This window comes from Eublepharis macularius, chromosome 10, assembly GCF_028583425.1.
Source record: "Eublepharis macularius isolate TG4126 chromosome 10, MPM_Emac_v1.0, whole genome shotgun sequence".
NCBI lineage: Eukaryota > Metazoa > Chordata > Lepidosauria > Squamata > Eublepharidae > Eublepharis > Eublepharis macularius.
Window position 1 is genome coordinate 23,485,452 of NC_072799.1, and position 24,406 is coordinate 23,509,857.

Genomic DNA, 24,406 nt, shown 5'->3' on the forward strand with positions numbered 1-24,406 from the left:
TCTGGCTCAAGATTGAAACTCTGTCTATTACACTCAGGGCTTTTTTTCTGGGAAAAGAGGTGGTGGAACTCCGTGGGTTGCCCTCGGAGAAAATGGTCACATGGCTGGTGGCCCCGCCCCCTGATCTCCAGACAGAGGGGAGTTGAGATGGCCCTCCGTGCCGCTCCAATGGCGCGGAGGGCAATCTCAACTCCCCTCTGTCTGGAGATCAGGGGGCGGGGCCACCAGCCATGTGACCATTTTCAAGAGGTTCCGGAACTCCGTTCCACCACGTTCCAGCTGAAAAAAAGCCCTGATTACACTAATCATTCTTACTAGGAACTGCAGTCTGCTGAACTCAGTGGGATTTCTAAATAAGCATATTATGCTTGGATTGTAAAATACCAGTGAAATGTTTCCATCAGTGGTTTTCTTAGGAAGCACTCATCCATAGAAACTTTGATTTTGGTGTATTCTAAAACTTAATAGGAAAGGTCATGCATTTGAGCTTTGTCAAGTCAGCTGCTACTATGTTATTGAATTGGGTTTTTAAAATCCAATCTCTCTGTATGCCCTGACTTTACATAGAACAACATCAGAAAGCAAAATAAGTGACCTTGATGAGCTGCAATGCATTTTGCTAAATGTAAAATGCTTTGTGTTCATGCTCATATAAATTCACGAACACAAATTCTGTCAAAGTCATATTAGGATGTCTTTGAAAGGGATTAGGAAACAAATGATTGAACACAGTAGTTTTCCAACTGCCAGCATGAAATGAAGAAGCATAAATGGAATTTATTGTTCAGATAGAAAACACATTCACCAAGTACTGGTAAAAGACACTGTCCCCCAATTGCTATGAATTTCCCAAGATACTGTTGGCAACCCTATAGTTGGGCTACAACACAAGTACTTCGAAGCAGACATTCAGTGGGGATTTTGTGCCTCCCAGCTGGAGCACAGAGGCAGTGGCTATCTTTCCCCTCTCTGCTGCTTCTAGTCAAATCATCCTGCAGAGCAAATAGTAACTCTGAGAAATCATGTTATTTATGTAGCTACACACAAATGTTGTAATGGAGCCAGTAGCAGCTTCATTTTTTAATAAAGGGAATTTTTAAAAAGTTTTGTAATGGTTTTTGTTTGTTTGAGATATTTTTTGTTGTATTGATAGTTTTTAATTTTTGTAATCCATCTTGAGTCTCAGTGGGAAAAACAGACTATAGTTTGGAAGGTCACAAATAACATAATTATGGGAGAACATAAGTCAGATGGTGCACAAGAAGCTTAGAAGAAACTGCTAGGACTGCCACAAACCTGTAATAATCTATCATTAACATGTTTCAAGGAATCATGTGCTAAGGTTTTTAAGAATTTGGATGAATGTGGCTGCTGCCATAAGGAGACTTTCCTCGGAGTAAGCCCTTTTGAATAACATGAGACTTCTGAGTATGCTAATTTACTTAGCTTTTGAAATTTTGTAGCAAAGTTCCTATTGATCTCAGCTCCTTGGCCTCAATATGGACTGATTCTCAGAACAATTTTTCCATAGAAAAGTCACTCTAGTGTGATTGTATCATAAAACAGCTTTCATGTGGAGAAGTAATTTGATTAACATGTTTTGCAGTAGACAGCCCATCTAATTACATCCCAAAATTGGCTTTACTTTCTGAAAGTTGCCTACAAGATTAACTTTGTGCCCACATAGGGTTGCCAGCTCCGAGTTGGGAAATTGTTGTTTTCCAGAGTGACTGCTGCTATTCCTGTACTCTTTCTTAGACTAGGCTATGTCCATATACAAAAGAGCTGGACAGCTCTTCTGCTGGGAGATGAGTCATCCCGCCTCACTTTTCCTTTGGAGTCCTCTTATGTGTGCATTCGTGTGTGTGTTTGTGGGTATGTGTATTTGTGTGTGTGTGCGCATGCACATGCATGCTCACATGCCAGCCATGAGGTCACAGCCAACCTATGGTACCCCCGTAGGCTTGGGTAAAATTTAGACCCATTTATAGCAAACGTTTATGGGAATTCTAGGTGCAAGGCATTTCTTTCACAGTTGGTTTTACAGTCCCTGTATCTTTCAGGATCTGTGTACATTGTTTTACCTTGTTATTAACAGTTTACAGATGAGGTATTGGGATAGGAGATATTTATTTTAAGAGGCCAGGGGTATTTGTCTTGTTTTTGTCATGCTCTACTAAGTTAATGTAGAAATGCAAAATAGATTTTTAAAAAATGCAACAATTCAATTGTAAAATGTGGGGGAAATCCAGCATAAAGAATACTATCAACAGCAGTATACTAGGAATCTTGCACACAAGGCCCCCAAGAGAATTCTAAGATGACCTGTAATTTGAGCCCACTTCCAAGTTAAGTGTTTCATTCTCCCAATGAATCAAATGTTATGTCTTTCATGCTTTGTTATCAAAAACCATAAAGGATTTAGTGGGCAAATTAAATATGTATCCAAAGCTTCTTTAATGGCAGGTACAACATTGATTTCAATGGCAGCTCCAAATCTGCAGACTTATTAATGACCTGAACCAATTTTGCATCTTTTGATTTCACTTATGAAAAGTGTTTGGATTTCCATTTTTTTACAGCCTCATTTTGTGTGTGTGTGTGTGTGTGAGTGAGTGAGTGAGTGAGTGAGTGAGTAAGTGAGTGAGTGAGAGAGAGAGAGAGAGAGAGAGAGAGAGAGAGAGAGAGAGAGAGAGAGAGAGAGAGAGAGAGAGTAGGGGGGGTGGTATTTGCAAGAGATGCTGCTCAAAGGAAGTTGCCTGTCATTTTCCACTCTGATAACAGCAAGGGGAGGGTTTGTTTGTTTTTTCAACTGGTAAAACCATGTAGGTTTTAAGAGTTAAACCCCTTTCCTCCGCTATCCCTATGATCCCAATCCTAATTGGGACCTTGCATCCATGAATGCATGTCCTAATACTTGCTCCTGACCTTGCTGTGTTTGCATGGGGAGTGATTAAATCCAAACAGGCCCTGAGAGACCATTATTTTTCATTATAGATAGGAAACTCATGCGTGAATGTGCAAGGACAGCATCGTCTGGGTCAATCGCAGCTTTCCCCTGAGAGCATATTAACTCTCCTTTTCCTATGAAAGAAGCAGCACATGTTCATGGTGCATATTATAATAATTCATTTGACTTACATACAAATCCTCGAGGAGAGCTGTATCACATGCTTGAATTATTTCCTTCAGCAAAATGAGTCTCTCTAGCACATTTTTTAATCCTTCTCTTCCTCCAAGGGGCTACAGGGTATACAGGGTTTCCATCTGTTGCTTTATCCTCTCAACAACCCTGCAAGGTAGGTTAGACTAGAGAGAAAAAGTAATGGCCTAAGGTTACCAAGTGAGATAGGGCCAAGCTACAAGTGATGAATGACACAGGTTGGACACTTGTCAGCTTCCCTCAAGTTTTGATGTGAAATGTAGGCATCCTGGTCTTGCAGCTTGGCTCTCCAGCTACTGTCCAATGGCCTTTTCAACTGTCACTTGTCCAACATTCCACCATGCTGCCTACATTTCCCATCAAAACTTGAGGGAAGCTGACAAGTGTCCAACTAGTGTCAGGCGTAATTTGGCCCATAGGTTAGTTGAAATCCGAACCAGTGTCTGCCCGATCCTAAAATGATCTGATACATAGCACTGACAATCATGATTATTACCATCAACATTTGGTTTCCTCTGTTGCTTTCTTTCAGATACAGAATATGGAAACTCAGCACCGAACCAAAGTAGATGTTCCTGACCATGTTCTTTACACTGTAGGCTCCTGTGTTCTTGTAATTGGCTCTATTGGAATTACAGGAAATCTCCTGGTTCTTTATGCATTTTACAGGTACTGGTTTACTGGGTTAGGGATTATAGTGAAGAATGGTTTTTGTACTGTATAAAAAGGGGGTGAAGAACTCGAAGAGCTGTTTGGACAAAACTTTCCTGCTCTCATCCATACATGTTAAGATGAATCTTGGATCGTTGCACTCAGTTCAGTGGGTTCAGTACCATGGGAGATCCCATCTTGGATCTCCTTGCCCAAGGAGTAAGAGGCATTTCCAGTTTGGTGTAGTGGTTAAGAGTGGCAGGACTCTAATCTGGAGATCTGGGTTTGACCTTGGGTCAGTCACAGCTCTTTCAGATAGAGTTGCCAGGCCCCCTCAACCTCCCGGTGGGGGATTGGGGCCTGGCACTTATCTGCGGATGAGTGGGGGGGGGGTGCATGCAAGCATGTGTACGCTCCTGCAAGTGTGATGATGTCACTTCCGGGAAGTGACATCATCACACTGCCCCTGGGAGCATGCCCACGCTCCGCAAGGGACCAGATTGGGGACAATACGGAGCACAGAAGCTCTCCTGCCCTCCACAGCAGCCCAAAACATGCCTGTTTGGGCCCAGTTTGGGCTCATTTTGAGCCCATTTTGGTGCAGACCAGGCCCATTTTGAGCCACTGTGGAGTGGGGGAGTGCTCCTGCGCACCGCAGTAGCCTGAAATGGGCCCGATCCATGCCAAAACAGGCCTGAAACAAGTCTGATCTGGGCCGAAATGGGTGCGTTTTGGTCCGCTGTGGAGGGCAGGAGCGCTCCTGCACTCCACAGCAGCCCCAATCCGGGCCTAATCTTGGCCAAAACGGGCCCAATCCAGGCAGCTGCAGCACACGCAAGCGCGTAGCACCTCAGGGGAGCATGCATGGAAGGTGCGCTCCCCCCCGCTGGCCAGGTAAGTGGGGGCGAGGGGTGGGAGTGGGGGCAGGGGATCCCCAACCCCTGGCAGGGGTCTGGCATCCCTGCTTTCAGAGCTCTCTCAGCTCCATCCACCTCACAGGGTGATAGTTGTGGGGATAATAACAACATACTTTGTAAACCACTCTGAGTGGGTGTTAAGTTGTCCTGAAGGGCGTTATAGAAATCAAATGTTGTTGCTGTTGTTGTTATTAATATTATTATTATTATTATTATTATTTCTGAACTTATCATATCGAGAGGAAGAGCATTTCTGCAATACAGAGTGCTTGAATACCTGTTGATTGTTTGACTTATGTGCATCAGCAGTAGGCAACTTTCTTTGGTATAAGTACCCCCCTCAGTGCAGTGCCTTCCTGTGAAGATGTTGGCACCTGGGGAAACAAAATAGCAGTGGGGGTAGGAGATTATTGCACTTGGCCACATATGCTTGGGTCAAGTCAAACCTCAGTGGTGCTGCCAGCATCTCAGGGATTTGGCTTGTACTTGTGCTGTGCAGGGCTAGGAGGTGATAATGGGCATAAGCCATTCCTATTGCCTTTTCTCTCACTGCTGGCCCGGCAGTCATGCGAGTACCTTGGTTGCTTAGGTGGAGATCTGGCCTTGGATGGCAGGCAAAATGGCCTTTGTGCCCTCTGTTCTACTTTACTGGGTACTGATTAAGAGTAAAGGCCAAGAGCTGGATCCCGTGGATACGTTTTGCTAATGTCGATGCCCTGGTGCAAGAGGGCTCTTCCTTGTGCAAGAGGAAGAATCATTGCTAGTAGAACAGATCTGTGGGATGCATCCCATATAGCATAAAAGTGTGATGAGATTGTTTGAACCCAATTTGGGGGGGGCATTTGTCTGGGCATTTGTTTTCAGAGCAGAGAATCAATGTTGGGCTTTTCATGAGTTTAGACCTAAAATAGCAATGCTCTCCATTGTACTGAGGAGGTTATCCACAGTATCTGCCAAATCAACTGGCCCTCAGTTGCCATGTGCATTCCGTATTAAGCTTTTAGGGCAATTGTTTTGGATAGGAACTGATGTGCATTCAGCAAACATCCATCCACAGCTACCCTTGCCTTGACTCCCAGGCCATAGAGGTCTCTCAGTGTTCATCCTTAACACAGGCAATTGTAACATGGACAGGCCAGTCCACTTGGCTAGGACAGAGACAATAGTTCAAAGAAAGATACCTGCAGTTTCTTGCAACTCAGTCCATCACTTACTTGTGCTTCTGGTTCACTAGGACTCATTGAACCAAGAGCACTGCAAGCTGCTGCCATCTGTTTTTGGCCAGCTGTTGTGTCAGGGGTGACTCCACCTCTAATCCCCCATTTGCCTTTAATGAGGAGGAAAGATAAGTATCTGGTAAGCAGGTGCCAAGAGCTTTCATCTTTTTCGGCATAGAAAGATCGCTGGGGTGGAAGCAATAGGGCAACAGTGTGAAGTTTCTTAAACTAGAGCTGAGCCCAACTTGAGTGCAAGTCCTTTGCCCTTTAATAAATGTAAAGTAAGCAGTGCTGGAATCCTGTGTCAGGGTTAGCTGCAGGTAACTGAGTAGTGGGAGCTGAAGTGTGTATTGCAACTGGATAGGGACTGGAGGTGGGTACAGTGCAGGAGTTGCCAACAACCAGGAGAAAAATGTCCTTAATAGAAGCATAACAAATGTTATTTACTTCCACACCATGAAAAGCTTCACCGGTCCCTTTCTATGCATTAAGGTTCTTGTAAAGGGGCCAGGACATTTTTTTTCTCCCAGATGTTGGTAAACCTATACACTACTGGTACAAATCAGCTGAAGGATTAGGGCCTGGAACAAAGCAAGTTAAATCAGGACAGCAAGCAGGAACTGAGTTAAGGTGAGTTACTGCAGGTCGAAGGCCTGGACACAGTTGCTGGCGCACGGGAGTACCAGAGTCCATCAGTGCCCAGGGTCCGAAGCCAAGTACCCTGTCCTAGGAATAGGGAGTAGGAACTGGGTAGCAGAGAACACTCAATGCAAAAATGGAGAGCAGGAATAGGAAGCTTTGTGAATCATTCTTTGGGGAAAGGCCCAGGACAGTCATGGAAGCATTTATAGCGAGGCCGTGTCAGCAAGAGCCATGCTGTGACCTGGCAGAGCCATACTCTTCATCACAAGGGGCACCAGCGCAAGCCAGGAGCCCATTAGTTTGAATCTCAGTTTGAAACTTAAACAAGCCGTCAGATGACTGCACTGGGGTGCTGGGACTTGGCAATATACCTGAGCATCTCAGTTTTCAAAGGCAGCAACCATAAGTTTAATCAGTGTCTTCTGGAAACTCTAATGTGGCCCACTGTAACATGTATGTGGGAATCAGAGTCACAGTGATCCATCCCTTAGTTGTTGTTTTTTTAAGTCATATTCTGGGGAAGAGAATATCCAGTAACTCTAGGTTTCCCTGAGCTTCTATACTGTGTGTTTTTGTGTGTGTTTTACTACAGAATTTCTGTAATAAAAATGGTCATGGAAACTTAAGAGTTCCAAATTGTAGTCTTTGGATTGATCTTAGTGCATGGATTATACTAGTCCTGCCAGTATCTACACAATTTAACAGCTCACCTATCTACATACGCCTGCATCAGTCATTTGTGGCCTTGAAGAGCCTTTATCATGAGGCTCAAGGAGGGTCCCCCCCCCGCCCCCGAGAGTCTCCCATCCAGGCACTGAATGGACTTGCTTAGCTTTTGGAAAGCTATGAGCTTTCAGATCATGTCTTGGAAACTTTTGAAAAAGTTATCTGCTTAGTCATCTGATGGAAATTATTTTTCATTCCAGATGATCAAGTTAGTAGTTATCTACAAATCTGATTTATAGAAGGGAAGCAGATTTTTTTAAAAAAAGGTCTTTCAGCTGGAGATTTTGCACACTAATAGTGAGAGCAAATATTGGGTATCTGACAGTGTTTCATTGGTCCAAAATATATTGGAGACTTTGTGCCACAGCTTGTAAAACGAGGATAAACTAGTCCCTAGATTATGCCCATTGATAAATTCATTGTGACAAAAGGTTTATGTACAGATTTTACTTCACTAGAAGTCTGTTAAATGTTTAAAGCTGACTACCTGTTCAGTAACTTGAATACTGATCGAAGAGAACCTAACAGGCATTTCTCTCTTTATTTTTACATTATTATAAAGCAACAAGAAGCTGAGGACACCACCAAACTATTTTATTATGAATTTAGCAGCAAGTGATTTCCTGATGTCTGCAACTCAGGCTCCAATTTGCTTTCTCAACAGCATGCACAGGGAATGGATACTTGGAGACATAGGTAAAGTTCTAACACCATTGCCTCTTGCTCCTCCCCATGTTGCATAGAACTTGTCCTAAGATAAGCTTGTGGCATGGCAAAGTTGGTGAAACTTGTTGATTAACAACAAACAGGTACTGAGCAGAATAACTATGTCCTCCTTTCAGGTGGTCCAGCCCTTCTTTTGCTTCTGTAGAATGAAGGACATCAAATCTCTAGCATTAAAGCTGATATACTGATCACACACATACTTGAGGTATAGCATGTGGTACCATGAATGACGATGGGTAGAAATTTTACTCAGTAATATGCAGAGTGCTAGTACAACCATCAAAACAAAGGAATTGTGCCATGCCTTTTAAATAGAACCAATCAATATATCACCAAAAAATATCATGTGCACCACAAATCGGGAGCCAAGTTTGTGAGTTCTATAGAACTGTTCATCAGAAAGAATGCTCAGTACAATAAACAAAAAGAGGGTGGGGCAGAAGAACCAGCGGTGACTCTTGGGTGGGGTATAGGGAACATCCTATCCCCACCAATGAGCACTACTGAAGGGGGAGAGTGGAGACAAGTGCCCTTAGTGGCAGGCTGCAGGTGGAGGTGATGGAACTGATAGGGACACAGCTGCAGTTCACAGTAGCACTGGAAAACTATATGAAAACACTGTGAGTATTACAGAACTAAGAAAATAAATAAAATATATGAGGCTAACTAAGCTGTACAGCTGGTGGTGGTGTTACCTTAGCATTCCTTTCCCTGGAATGGACACAAGATTGTAGGAACTTTGAAAATGGAGGCTGGTTGAGACAAACTTCAGTTTATTTGCTTCCCTTATTCTCCAGTTCTTTGTTTCTGTGATTTCGACGGGGTGTCCAGACATTTTAACATTTCCTGTCTCAGGTGGGAGAGTTTTACTTTAGCCTATCATGCAATATGGAACAGGTCCCATATGTACTGCTCTGCATCCTTTCTCCAATCAAATTAAGGTACACATCCCCAACCCTTACGGCCCACTCAGGATGTCTAAATAGCCATCTGTGTTGCCCCTTCCTGGCAGGTGGGCAAATAGTTTTCATAGTCCTGTCAGTTTTCTCCATAAAGGAAGCTCATCTCCTCTCCTCCTGTAATCTGAGGTGCTTTATTGTGTCATTTCCCAGGAAAGAATATTTACCTTGAGATCAAGGCCTCTCTTGAGTGTTAATCAAGGGATCCTGCATCTCTTTATCACAACACTGAAGGCCCTTAAAACTACAAAATGCCCACTGAAAGTATTCAAACTTACAGCCTGAAAGTTAATTGTGGGAGGTTTCCACACATCCTCAGAGAGGCTCTCAAAAGTTTGGGGCCGCTATGGTAAATGCCTGCCATCAGGCCCAGCTTTCTACCTTTGCACAGCAGAGAATAAAGAGGAGCAGTTGTTGTCATGCTGGAGCTGCTGCATGGGTTCATTCAGGTAGAGGTGAGTCCTTCAAGTAAAGGATCCCAGGTTATGAAGGGCTTTAAGGGTAGGAACCACCACTTTGAAATGAACCCAGAAACTTGCTGCCTCTTGCACATTACACTACCCGTGCAATTTCTAAAAACACTTTCTGGGGAGTAAGCCGCATTGAATAGACTTCAGCAGGATTGTGAATATTGGTGCAATGTACATCTTTTGGATCTGAAAATAAGCGATACTAGTGCTATTTTAACCCTGACCTGGATAGCGCAGGCAAGCCTGATCTCATCAGATCTCGAAAGCTAAGCAGGATTGGTTACTAATTGGATGGGAGACCACCAGGAAGGAAAAAGGTTGCTGTGCAGAGCCAGGTAATGGCAAACCACCTCTGTTAGTCTCTTGCCTTGAAAATGCAAGCAGGAGTCTCCATAAGTTGGCTACAACTTGACCACACTTTCCACTGCCACCAGTGATTCACAATCATAAATGTATGTTTTTACAATTAAAGTCATTACATTAGGCATCTTTCCAGGAAAATGTAACTTTAAATATATTGAATATTGAAGGCAGTTTTCATTAAGTGAGTCTCGGTCACCACGTGTGATAAGATATGGAACTCTTTTCTGTTTAAGTATACATTTAATTTTATGTATTTTCTTACCTATGTTTAAGGAAAACTTTTAACTGTCTGGGTGATTTCAGCCAAAGTTATTGATGTTGTCTGCTTTGGAAGCTAACTACAAGCTGCTTTCGTTCTGCTGTTTTAGAAAGTTTAAGGTCAGAATTGGGGGGAGGGTTATGTTTTATAATTTTATAAAGTTTTAATTTTCATGTTGTGAGCTACCTTGCATGCCATTTGTTCAACAGGAAGGTGGGGCATAGAGCTAGTAAATAAATCACAGATACATAATGTGGAAAAGAGACTACTGACGTATAGATCCCGTTCATCATGCTAATCCAAACAAGTCTAGAAGACTTTGATAAAATGGATAGAGTTATGATATTTTATATGATTACGGTGGCCAGAATGTGTTATGCACAGTTGTGGAAGACTCAGGAGATACCATCTATGGAAGACTGGATCTTGAAAGTTCTGAATATGGCAGAAATGGACAAACTAACGAGGAAATTGAAAGAGCAAGAAGTACTGGAATATACATTAAGATGGGAAAAATTTAAGAAATATGTGGAGAAAAAGTGGGACATGAAGGGGAAATTGTGGTCTTTGGATAGTTGTTAAGAGGGAGACAGAACTTTACTTAAGGTTAGAAGGGGGTATATTTTATTATATTCTATTGGATTAGTATAGAGTTATAGTATTATAGTATTATAAAGGTAAGGGTAAGACAGTGTATTCATATGGGAAGAAATAAGGTTGAATAATAAGGTTGAATAGGTAATAGGGAGTATATATAATATTTTAGTGATGTATTAGAAGCAATAGATTTATAATATAGATAATAGGTATTTAAGTATTAGTGTGTATATATATATATATATATTGTAGTTAGTATATGTATCAATTATATACTTATATATATTTTTACACTCTTAATTTAGATAAGTATTATATTAATATAGTTAATACAATTACATAGATTAGATTAGTATGTATTATATAGATATATATTATATATATATTATTATAGATTTTAAGAGTTTATAGTATATATTCTTTAGGTTAAGTTGGGTATGGAAAACTGCTGGGAGTCATTAGATAAGGGAGGGGGGAAAGGATGGGGAAAATGTAATGGGGTGGAAATGATAATGATTATTATGTTTATGTTTGTTAACCCATCCAATAATTTAAAAAAAAAAATAAAAACGAAACAAGACTGTACCAGGATATGAAAAGATAAGTATGAGGGTTTCGTTGTTACTATTTCAGTACTAATTTGAAATGTGAAAATCTTACTCTCTCCTTCTTCTTTTAGGCTGCAACTTATATGCTTTTTGTGGGGCGCTCTTTGGAATAACTTCCATGATGACTTTATTAGCTATTTCAGTTGATCGCTACTGTGTGATTACGAAGCCTCTGCAGTCAATAAAGAGGACTTCAAAGAAACGCTCATGCCTGATAATTGTCTTTGTCTGGCTCTATTCACTGGCATGGAGTGTGTGTCCGCTGTTTGGGTGGAGTATGTTGTTTATTCTCTTTTTGCCTACTCCTCTGCACTGTATATACCGTCTCTTGTCCCTGTGCTTTGTCCATGTCCTACATTCCTCTCAATTGCAGCAATTCTTTCTGAATCCTTGAGGGGTTGTGGGACTTCTTTTCTTACCTTCCTAAGTACATAGAGAGAAGAGCATCATTACTGTTCCTGGTTTGTTTCCAAAAAGACAATGGTTTTGGTTTCTTTTGAGTTCTGCCATAGTAAGCAATATACATATTACCAGAATTGCTTTGTTCAAACAGAGGATTTTATAACATTAAAAGAGTCTCAAATGTTATATGTAGTAAAAATTATAATCTTAACTAGGTCTGCATTTAATATGCTTAGATTATTTTTCTTTCCCTAGTTGTATATTTCTCCTAAGTAGCATTGGCATCTGAACGTTCTATCCAAAGAACATGAGTATTTTATGGGTATGGAAATGCAAGCAATGTGAGAGCTGCATTCAGTGGTATTGCTTGCAAAGGCTGATAAAGGGGGAGGGGAAAATGCAATATTTTATCACTTTCAAAGGAACAAGAATGACCTTGTTCCCATCATTCTCTTTCAGCCTAACTTATCTCAGGGTGTTTTTCTGATGAAAAAATAAAGGAAGAGAGAATCATATATGCTGCCTTGAGTTTTTTGGAGAAAGGACAGGATAAAAATGTACTAAATAAATAATTCTGAATTTGTGAGTTTAGAACAGCCTCCCCCCAACGTAGTGCCCATGGGTGCCATGGTACCCACCACCAACACCTTTCCTGGTGTCTGCCAAGTGTTTTTAGAAAGTGGGTGGGGCCAAGTGGAGTTTTTGCCCCACGTGGCTTTCAGTTGGCTGTATAGATTTTTAAAAAGTGTTTCAGCAACAGCTAGCACCACAACACAAGGCTCTTCACTGCAAGACTGAAGGTAATACAAGAATATGTTTTCTAACAGTATGTTAATTTAAAAAGGCATCCTGTTAAGAAAGCTTCTATTTAAAATACTGAAGAATTACTGTTAGAGTTATGCATAACCTCACTCCCGGACACTTTGTAGTTGGCTCCACCTCCAGAGGCAGCCATTTTGTAGCTGGTTCACCTCCTGTGGCAGCCATTTTGTGGTTGTGCTCACCCTGCGTCAGAATCCCAAAGGATTCTCCAGGCTCCTGAAAGTTGGGGACCCCTGATTTAGAACACATGAACATTCTGTACTATGCTAAAATAAAAACATTACTAACTTCCAGGCTCATACATCTGTCTTTATGCATATAATAAATAATACATACATGTGTATAGTCTTTGATGGATAGTTGTGTTGGTCTGCAATATTTGAGTCCAGTGGCACCTTAGAGACCAACAAGATGTTCAGGGTGTAAGCTTTTGAGAGTCAGAGTCAGGAAAACACATGCATGTGTTTTACTGTTCATAGGTTCATACGTACCTGAAGGTTTGATGATTTCCTGTACATGGGACTACATAACCTATTCTCCAGCAAATAGAAGCTACACCATGATGCTATGTTGGTGTGTGTTCTTCATTCCTCTGGTCATAATCTTCCATTGCTATGTATTCATGTTTCTTGCCATAAGAACTACTGGCAGGTAAGCAAAGTTATTTATTTGCAATTCAATAATATTCTTCGGAAGCGGTAGATATATTCCCAGGAGTGGGCCAGTTAAAATATTCACAAAACAAAAGCATGTTCTATTTCAGTTGTTTGGAATTAAACCAGGACTCTGCTCTTAAAAGAATATTCAGAGCCTTATTTGTCTCAACATATGTTGATTTCATCACCTTCAGCCCCCCTGCCCAAGTGATAGCAGGTATCTCCTCCTGCATTTGGACAAGGGTGGTACAATGGAACAAGTCAGCATTAAGCTAGGATATCTGCATTCATACATCATGCAAAAACTACAGTTTAGATAGTGTTGGTTAAAAGCCAACTTCAAACCATGGTTTCAGATCTTGGTTGGGCATACCTAGCTAGCTATAGTTAGTGGAGCAGTTTTCATCCAGTTGATCATGCTAATCGTAGTTTGTTTAATTAATCATGCTTTTGCATGATATCTGAACTGAGGCACTAGGTTTCTTAAATGTTGTAACAATTACAGATCTGTTGCCTATCTGTGACTTTATCCAGAAACTGTCTTGAGGAACTGAGATTGCCAGTTGTGTGTGGGGGTGGGTGGGGGGGAGGGTAGATTCCACTATATCTATTCATCTAAGAATCATAGAAACATAGAGCTGGAAGGTACCATAAGAGTCATCTTCTCCAACCCCCTGCACAATGCAGGAAATTCCCAGCCACCTCCCCAAATTGACCGCTGCTCTATGCCCAGAAGAAGGTGAAAAACTTCCAGGATTCCTGGCCAATCTGGTCTGTAGGAAAATTCCTTCCTGACCGCAAAGTGGTGATTGGTATATAAGAGGGGGCCATGAGAGCCTAGCAGCAGCTTATCCCTTCAGGCCTTCCCTCTCAAAATCTGCCTAAATTCATACTGAGTCATGGAATTAGCATTGCTGTCAGTTGGTCATCTAGCCTCTTCTTAAAAACTTCCAAAGAAGGGAGAACCAACAACCTCCTGAGGCAGCCTGTTCTGCTGAGGAACTACTCTGTCAGGAAGTTCTTTCCTTTTTAAAAATTTTTTAAATTTATTTTTAGGAAGTTCTTTCCTAATGTTTAGTCAAAAACTCTTTAATTTCAACCTGTTGGTTCTGGGCTGACCCTCTGGGGCAACAGAAAACTACTCCACTCCATCCTCTATGTGACAACCCTTCAAATACTTGGAGGGCTATCATATCACACCTCAGCCACTTTCTCTCCAGGCTAAATATTTTGAGCTCTTTCAACCTTTCCCCATAGGACTTGGTCTCCAAACCCCTCACCATCTTTGTTGCCTTTCTTCAGACACGTTCCAGCTTGTCAACATCCTTTTTAAACTGTGGTGCCCAAAGCTGAACACTGTACTCCAAGTGAGGTCTAACTAGAGCAGAGTAAAGCAATACCATCACTTTGCATGACCTGGATACTATACTTCTGTTGACACAGCCCAAAATCTTACTTTCCTTTTTAGCTACAGCATCATACTGCTGACACATGTTCAGGGTATGATCTCCTAAAACTTCTAGATCCATTTCACATGTACCACTGCCAAGACAAGTCTTCTCCATCCTATAATTATGCCTTTGATTTTTCCCACCTAAATGCAGAACTTTACATTTATCTATGCTGAAATTCATTTTGTTAATTTTAGCTCAGTTTTCCAGCCTGAAGATCAACCTGATTCTGTCTTCTCCTTTATTTGTTACCCCTCCCAATTTAGTATCATTTGTGAATTTAATTATTTCCTCTATTGTTTCATCCAAATCATTTATAAAGCTGTTGAACAACACAGGGACCAGGACAGATTCTTCAGGCACTCCACTTGTCACTCCTCTCCAAGAGGATGAGGAATCATATAGATCTATCGTTTACCATATAGGTTTCATATGCCCTTCCACTGAAGCTTAGAAAACCTTGACGCTTCTGGAAGGAATAGAATGTTCCAGTGGTCTCAGTAAGTTTTTAAAAAAGAGTTTGTAGTTGTTTGTCTGGTACTTATTCTACTGATCTAAGAGAATGAGGACACAGGTCAGCATGGTGACGATTGTCATCATCTTGAAACCATTCTGTGAGTGTTCATACCTGGAAGAATACACATTTTATAAAAATAGGTTGAAACCCCATGTCTTCCATGCTGCTGCTGCTTCAAACAAATTTTTAACAAAGACAATGGACACGGTCATCTCACCCAACCCAGTGAGATGAGCTCTTGGGAGCTCACACATCTAAATGTGAGGAGTAATGTAAAAGTTCCATTAGCAAAGACTGTGGAGGGACCTGGAAGTATCAGTCAGTTGCATTTCCTCCCCTCCCCCACTCACTCACACAGAGATGCATTCACATGTGACATCCATTCTCAGTGTGATCTTCCTCACAGCAAATGATAAAATCAAAGCATATTTTAACCTTCTCTGAATCCTCTGAAATAAGAAAATAAATAAATGCATCATCTCCCCCCATCGCCTTTAGAAAGATTTATGATTGCATTGATTGCTAATAATCCTGACTAAATTCCTGCTGTTGGCAATACCTCTGTGCTCTTTCTTCTTCTAGGAATGTTCAAAAGTTACAATCATCCTCTGGTCGGAAATCAAACCTCTCACAATCCATAAAAAGCGAATGGAAGCTGGCAAAAATTGCTTTTGTTGCCATTGTGGTCTATGTGTTGTCCTGGTCTCCATATGCTTGTGTTACTCTCATTGCGTGGGCAGGGTAAGTGACAAGCCACCAATGAAGCTATCACAGTCAAGAGTAGTTAAAGATGTTGAGTGGAAAAGGTAGTCTAGCCTGAAACTTTCATTCCCTTTAGATGTGAAAGACCTCTCTCTCTTAACAAGACAACTGCAATACGCATTAACTACAAGAAGTAATATGAAGAAGTTAAAATAGAAACCAAGTTAGAAGTGTTCTTTCCCTTTGTGGCAAGAATGGAACATTCATTATTCTACTTGACATTTTGAATGAATAATATATGGCTACTTTATTTTCTTACAGAAGACTTCTCTTTTTATTTGCATTTAAAACAAGAAGATTGTGAGCAAGAGAAAAACATCTACCACCTTTTCCTTAACACTGACCATATCCATAAGGGTCACATGCAGATTGAGATAATTAAAAGGACAAGAAATATACAAATTAGCTGGAGAGCAACAGCTAATAAGAGCTCTCCAATTTGGCCTTAGATGTTCGATGTGGGCTTGTGGCTAGGGAGAGCTTGTGGACCCAGTAGCAGGATACTGTATGAGAATGGAACCTGATTAGCTCTTTGATCAGACATTGCTGATGAATACTGTATGTCTACTGCATGTTTTCTTATAGTAGTTTTCTCCCCTCCTATATGCAACTCAGCAAATTAGCTGGAGAACAGCAACTGATGAGAACATTCCGCTTAGGCCTGCAGTGTTGAAAGTATTTTCCACTCATGGTGTATGGCTACATATAGGTTGTGGCTTAGTGAGAGCATAAGCTATGCATAAAGGAAGTCTCAGTTAAATACTTGTTATTTCCAGTTTAGGCAATAGATATCAAAAAAGACCTTCCAGTGCCTGAGGCTCTGGAGAGCTAAGCAGAGAAGACAAGAGTATGGACCAGTAGTCTATTGTACATCTTCTGCTGCACTGCCTATTCTACAATAACATCCAATCGCACGATTAGAGATGGGCATGATCCAAAAAAAATTAACGATCCAGCTGATCGTGGATCGGCGTCGGCAATGATCCCAAATTAACGATCCACACCGGGCATCTCCCGTTCCCGATCCGTGGATTGTGGATCGTGGAGGCCAAAGCGGGGTGCACTGCTATTCCCAGCTATGTGGGAAGGTGGGTGGTGGCGGCTGGCAGGCATGGGGAGGCGGGGGGTCTGGCTGCTTGCCGGCGGCACCCCCCATGTGCCTGGCCACCAGGCCAAAGTGGAGCGCACTGGTATTCCCAGCGATATTTGAATGGTTGGTGCGTGGCGGTGGCCGCCAGGCGTGGCAGGCACGGAGAGACGGTGACGAGCTGCCTCCCCTCAGGGGGCGGGGGGGTCTGGCTGCTCACCGGCAGCACCCCCCATGTGCCTGCCTGCCTGCCAGGCCGAACTGGAGCGCGCTGGTATTCCCAGCGATACATGAATGGTGGTTGCTGGCGGTGGCCGCCGGGCCCGGCAGGCATGGGGAGACGGCGATGAGCCGCCTCCCCTCAGGGGGTGGGGGGTCTGGCCACTCACCGGCGGCACCCCCCATGTGCCTGCCCACCAGGCCAAACTGGAGCACGCTGGTATTCCCAGCGATACATGAATGGTGGGTGTTGGTGGCGGCTGGGCCTGGCAGGCATGGGGAGGTGGCGACAAGCCACCTCCCCTCAGGTCCCATTCAGCAACACAGGCCGTCAGAGCTGCCTATCACAGTTTGCAGGGATGAGATTGGAGTGCCCATGGCTACAGAACACCCCCTTCCCCCTCCCTCCCCTGGGTGTCTTCTCCCAACTTGTGACTGCTTTGCTGCTCCATGGTTGGAAGGAAGCCCTGCTGATCAAGGAAAGCTGGGCTTCCATTCGGGTTTCCAGGGTGACAAAAGGAGGGCAAACAGAGCCAGGCTTTCCCCTGGCTCCATTGCCAGGGGAATAGATTGCTGGCGCCTGAGTGTCTGGATCCCCGATCCGAGCCCGAACCCAACGATCCAGGCCTCTCCCGATCGCTGGATCGTTGGCCGTGGATGATCACGATCCGCTGGGTCTCGATCGCGCGATCGCCATTATCGTGGGTTTTTTTCGATCGTAATGCAGATTGTGCCCATCTCTACTCATGATACAGCTCCAATCTTGTCAACTTTACAAGTAGTCAGTACAGTAGTCTGACTTAGTATAAGGAAGCCTCACACATACTCATCTGAGCAATATCCAGATATCTTGAGGTGTAATATAAGAGTGAGACTAAGAAGATACAGGTTCAGATCTCCACTTTCACTTTGTCTCTTGGCTCAACATACCACACAGGAGTTGTGAAAACAAAATAAAGCAGAGGAGAACCAAATTTGTTGCCCACAAGTTCTTGGACAGATGTAACAGATTAGTAGAATCTTAGCAAAACATACAGTTGTGAAGTTTGATTATACTCAAAGATAGCTATCAAATCATTGCAGCTGAGGATCAACTAGGAAACAGTTGTGCTGTTTTGTGATTAGTTAACAAAAAGGTTTATAAAAATAATTATTGGTTTCTTCTTTATAGCCAAGCCAGCATCCTGACTCCATATTCTAAATCTGTACCAGCTGTTATTGCCAAAGCTTCTGCGATCTACAATCCCATCATCTATGCAATCATTCACCCAAGATACCGGTATAGTAAATGCATATTTATAATAGAATATTATACAAATTTATGTACTGTTTTAAATTAACATTGGCTGAATCCACACTTACCGGCACAGCACTAAGCAGGCGGAGTGAGAGCGTCTTTCTGGCACATTTTATGACATCATCGTGCCATGATGCTGCTCTCGTGGCACTCCACCTGCTTAGCGCTGTGCCGGTAAGTGTGGATTCAGCCATTGTTGAATGGCAAAACAGGCAGTTTTGCTCAAATCAATGCTTTATGATGTCTCCTGTCCCATATTGATTTAATTTTTTTAACTATCCATCTTACCAGTTAAGTATGGATGGTTGAAATGAATTATATTGCATACATTTCAGGGGATCTAGCAGAGTCCTAAACAAGATGGTTATCAGAGTTTATTTGGTTCCTCCTGGCATTGTGTTGTGCTAGGCTTTTCTATGGACCACAAGCCAATGATGTCATCAATAGATGCCAAAGCCACAGATCTTTGCTCTACAGTCCTGTCCACTGCTCTGTGGAATGGAATAAATCATTTTGCCCTTTAGGTTATAGTAGTTGTATGGTGCACTCTCAAGAAGAGCTCCACCTTTCTAAGCCCATTGACTTCAGTGGACATAGAAGGAGCCAAGGATGGCACTCCCACAGTACAGTACGTCCTATGATGAATTACTCCAGTCTAAGCCCACTAATTTCTGTCAGAGAAGAGCTTTCAAGGTCACACAGCATAACAGAATTGTAGAAAATTTTTAAACACTAGTGTTTTATCCAGTGCAAGAAGCAGAATGTTATTGTGTGTTTGGAAAGAGATCAGTCTATCCTAGGAGGATTTGCCTAATTTGCACAATATATTCATCCAGAATGTTGGTTACCTTGAAGTAGACCCCTTTTCAGAGAGTAAGCAGCTTGTCGTTCTTAACTAGCAATGGCTGAGCTTTTAACCTGTCATTGCTGAAAGGATTCATGTTATTTTCATTTCCCCCTCCCACAATCCACAGTCACTCATACACATTTAGATTTCCATAATCTTTTACTAGCATAGGTGCCATTGAAACTGTCCAGATCTGACCAGATGTTGCCAAATTGTATTGGCATGGAAATAGGATTTCATGATCATTCACTAATTTTATGACAGCTCTTAAGCATGGAGATCATTATTACTCAAAATGGATTATGTTTGAACTGTGTAAGAGTGCGGCAGCACTTCTGTATTTGACGGGAAGAGGTTTTGTATTTTAAATTAAATCTATGTGCAAGAATTCCCTAACGTCTTTGGCACAGCCTCCGCAAGGCTAGCCGTACCAGTTCCCTATTTCATGCCATAATGATTCCGTTTGTTCTTAAATCTTTGACAGGTGCTTAGTGCTTAACACTTTCTGTTTACACCCAGTGTATCTCGAAGGCTGAAATCAAAGGAATCATGGAAACTTAACATAGAATAAAACTCAACCAATTTCTCAGTTGGTTAGACAGCTGTTGATTTACAAGATTTATTAGCCACTCTTCAAAATTTCAAAGTGATGTACAACAAAGTTCAGTGATCATATAGAACTATTAAAACATATCATATTTGATAACTTTTGCACTGTTTCCAGTTGTAGCCTACTCTTGTTGTATTGCTTATGAGGTATCTCATGCTATTGAATTGCATTGCTTTACATCATGTAATCTGCTCTGAGTCTCACTGAGAACAATAGGCTATTAAATAAACAAACAGATAAATAAAAAACCAGGCTTAAAACAACAGTAGTTAACTTAGAAGATAAATTATCAAATGAAAGTGGCAGCATAAAAACAAGCAGAGTGTAAACATTCAGTCTGTCAGTAATTACACCTGTTAAAAGCACTAGAAAACAGGGATGTTTTCACTCCTTGGTAGAATGCCTGTAAAAATGAGGCCGAACAAATCTTCTTGGGGCCAGGAATTCCAGATTTCTGTGGTAACTACAGAGAAGGCCTTGCTACACGTGGAGGGCAGCCTCTCATCTCTGTGAGATGGAACCGTATGTCTCCCCAGATGATCTTAGTGGGTATCTGACTAGGAGTAGGAACCCTGGGCCCAGGCTGGTCCAAGCTTTAAAGGCCAACTTAAACGTGGCCTTGACTCAAACAAGAAGCCGGTGCGTTTGCTCATACCAGACAGAATTCTAACTGCAGCATTCTGCTCTAGCTTTCCTAATCTATCTCTTACAGGGCAGACTTTTACAATTCTGCCAATTTGGGGCAACGTTCGGTTTTTTGCACCTGATCTGACCATATTACAATAACATTTCTGAATAACATACTCATTAACAGGCTTCAACAAAATGGGATTTGTTGACAGCTTGGCACCTACTATCTACTTTCTCTGTGTCCTAATTTTCCACCAATAAACTTGAACCAACTGGGCATTGCTACTACATACGTATTAAGTCTGCTTAGACTTGTCCACATTCCTCACATTTATTAGAATCACTCCCATAAATTTCATTTAATCGCTTGGGATTTAACTTAAGTATCCTAAACTTTTATAGCAATTTTCACATACGTTGATACATGTTGTGTTATGGAGTCTGAAAGTAAATTTCTTTTCCCACACACAACCATTAACTGCTGTACTTAGAACCGTTTTCAGTCATTTTTTAAATCATACTTCAATATCTTTAGGTTTTCAAAGATTAAGCTTACAGAAACCACCATAACTGCATAACCTGTTCTGTTGAGTCCAGAATGTGGTCTGAAGGTACGTGATGCAGCAGCCTTGTCATCAGTGCCAGGACGGAAGATCTTCCAGGAATCTGTCATTTACAGTTCCTGAGGAAAAGCTGCAGTTTTACCACAATTAATCAGCAATTCCTTCAGATAGACTCTTTTAAAAACAGAAGGATTGTATATATCTTCCACAATCATTGGACATAAGCACACTTGCTTTGGATCGTGGCCTTGATGTTTTAATGTTGTAAATAGCTATGGCTTTACTTTTAGGAAAAGCAGCGCATAACAAAATACATGTATGTGTACACACCAGTAGATGGCAGCATAAACCATCAGTGTGGATTTTAATCTTGTCATTACACAAAGACCAACTCGCAGCTGATCTTTGAAACAGCGAGAAGATAGTTATTGTATTATAATTATATGGAATGATTTTTTTTTGTCATTTCATTTCATTCTTGGCTTGTCAAATCTTTCATTCCAAGCCCAATTCAAGGTGTATTAATTTTTAATAATAACATAATAATAACATTTGATCTATATACCGCCCTTCAGGACAACTTAATGCCCACTCAGAGCAGTTTACAAAGTATGCTACTATTATCCCCACAACAAAACACCCTGTGAGGTGGGTGAGGCTGAGAGAGCTCCAGAGAACTGTGACTCGCCCAAGGTCACCCAGCTGGCTTCAAGTGGAGGAGTGGGGAATCAAACCCGGCTCTCCAGATTAGAGTCCCACGCTCTTAACCACTACACCAAACTGGCTATATATAAAACCTTATATAAACCTTATAAACTCTATATAAAACCTTATATCGCTTGGAATCAGCAGGGTTCATTTCGAGGGGGAACATGCAGGAACGCAGTTCTGGCAGTTCCCCAAAGAGGTCACATTTCAGGTTGCCCCACCAACCTGACTTTCGGCCATTTTGGGCCCGTTTCGGCCTGGATCAGGCCTCTGATGGGTAGTGGATCACTCTCCTGCTCAGCAGCGGACCGATCCTGACCATTTGGGGCCCCTTTTCGGCCATTTTCAGCCACTTTTTGCCATTTGGGGCCCAATTTCAGCCCTGAATGGCCAGGATTGGGTCCAAAACAGCCAGGATAGGTGATGTCAGGGTGTGTGGCATATGCGAATCAGTTATGTTAATGACACACTTCCATTGATGTCAAGGGGCATGACATATGCTAATGAGTTATGCTAATGAGTTCCTCCAGCTCTTTTTCTATGAAATGACCCCTGGGAACCCGCATACTCTTAAGGACCACCTTCTCCTATATGAAACTACCTGTCCACTCTGGTCATCTTCAGAAGTCTTGCTGTGGTGCCTCCTCCAACTGAGGCAAAACACCCGGAGTATTCTGTGTACGTGGAACAGTAAAAATAAAGAAGAAAAATCCCTCCCCTGTGCTATTTTGACAGAGGGAAACGGCTTGAGGGAGGAGGCATTCCTCCCCCTATGGAGGCATTCTGAGGCTGTTTGGGTTCTCCTTTATTTTTTAACAGCCATTCTCCAAAACAGCTGTGTGGCTGCAGGGGAACTCAGACCCAGCTCTTTAAAAACCTGCACATATAGCTTGACCCTCAGTCATGAGGCCAAAATGTGGCAATCTCTCCCCAGGGAGATTCATCTCTCTCCCTCTGTCACTTTCTTCTACCAGCGGGTAAAGACTTTTTCCGTTTTGTTTGACATTCCCACAGTAAAGTCTTATTGGACTCCTCCCAGGTTTGTATGTGTGTTTATGTGTCCATATGGGTTTTTTTGTATGTATATATGCATTTTAAATGTTATGTAATGTTTTAAATGTTTTAATATTTGTTGTTCGCTGCTTTGGGGACCCTAATTTGGGTGGAAAGGCAACATACAATTTTTAAAAATAAATTAATGAATTTCCGAATGCCAAGTTTCTTGGATTTGGGGTGAAAAAATTCTTAGTACTTTGCTGTGTGTGGAGTGTTTTGCATGCCACTCACACCAGATGACACCCACATTTCCTGTGGCTGTGGCATGATTGTCAGAGCCATATCAATTTGATTTTGTTCAGGAACCTCGGCTCATCTCTTTTAAGCCTGGTGAATCATTACGGAAACGTTGCAAAGCAATTTTCAGACTGAATGTGAACTTTTAATGCACATTGTAAGAAAGCAGACTCAATCTTGTGTGATTTAACTGCAACAGAAGTAAAGAAAAAAAACTACATATAGCAAAGGCCAGGGGGAGACAAAAACTTTGAAGATATACATTGGAAGAAACCTCAGAAATAGCTCAACCCTACAAGACAGCCTTATAAAAGAAAAGAACATTCGTTGTTTTTTTCTCTATTGATTTTACTTTTCCTGCCCTCAGCAGGAAAAAGGAAAGAGCAGGATATGTAGCATCTCCAGTGTTCCTTTGTGTGCAGTTCTTTGTGTGAAAAAAGAACAGGGAGAGGACACAGGGGGGCCTCTTCCTCTTTGCAGTGCGGCATTGATTAGGAAGGGGATTGGCACTGTGTCTTTGCAGCCTCAATCAAGCACACATTAGATTGGGCAAGAGAGAAACAGGTAATTCCTGCACAGCTGTTGTCCTCACTGTCTTAAAGAATCACCTTGTACACTCAGAGGACCTCTGCTGCTGTGTTTTGTAGGATGCGACGCAAGCAAATGCAGATATTTAGCAAATTACTTTGTTCCCTCCGGAGCTTTCCTTCCTTACTACTGCATGTGAAGGCAGCTTGAAAACTGAGTTATTGCCATAAAGTCTGAAAGTCGCTTATCCATGTGAATAGTCTCTGGGCCAGCGCTAGCAGCCACGAGGCAAAACAAGCATAGAGACTTTACATATGATCAAGATGATCCACGTAGCGAGCGGCTTCCAAACCACGCACTGTCCCATGGAGAAATGTTTCTAATGCCTTCCACACTGCAGCCGCAATCTTTGAATTGTCCTTTAAGTGTGCAAAGCTCAAAGAACCAGGATGCACCTTTCCATGCTGCGCGTATGATTATGATTGTGCACAGCGTCTTACTTTTTTTGCTCTGTCTTTCAGGAGAACCATTCACAGTGCTGTTCCCTGCTTGAGGTTTCTAATAAGGATATCCAAAAGTGATCTTGCAGCCAGTTCCATGAGTGAGTCATCCTTCAGGATGTCTTTGTCCAGTCGTCATTCTTTCGCTTCAAGGAATAAGAACAGTTGTGTTGCTTCCATTTCTGCCATAGAAACGGTAAGTCACGTTTCCTTGGA

At 42.1% G+C, this 24,406-nt stretch overlaps 1 protein-coding gene across 1 annotated transcript in view; it reads left to right on the forward strand.

Annotated features, from left to right (window-relative positions):
• The first annotated feature begins 3,698 nt into the window (after positions 1-3,698).
• The window catches only part of OPN4 (opsin 4), a 29,289-nt gene continuing 8,581 nt past the window's right edge, over positions 3,699-24,406 (forward strand). Inside the window, exons 1-7 of the mRNA XM_054990217.1 lie at positions 3,699-3,832; positions 7,879-8,012; positions 11,370-11,573; positions 13,002-13,173; positions 15,729-15,887; positions 18,386-18,493; positions 24,212-24,386. Coding sequence (XP_054846192.1) covers positions 3,705-3,832; positions 7,879-8,012; positions 11,370-11,573; positions 13,002-13,173; positions 15,729-15,887; positions 18,386-18,493; positions 24,212-24,386 — 1,080 coding nt within the window. The 5' untranslated portion in view covers positions 3,699-3,704. The remainder of the gene's footprint in view (positions 3,833-7,878; positions 8,013-11,369; positions 11,574-13,001; positions 13,174-15,728; positions 15,888-18,385; positions 18,494-24,211; positions 24,387-24,406) is intronic.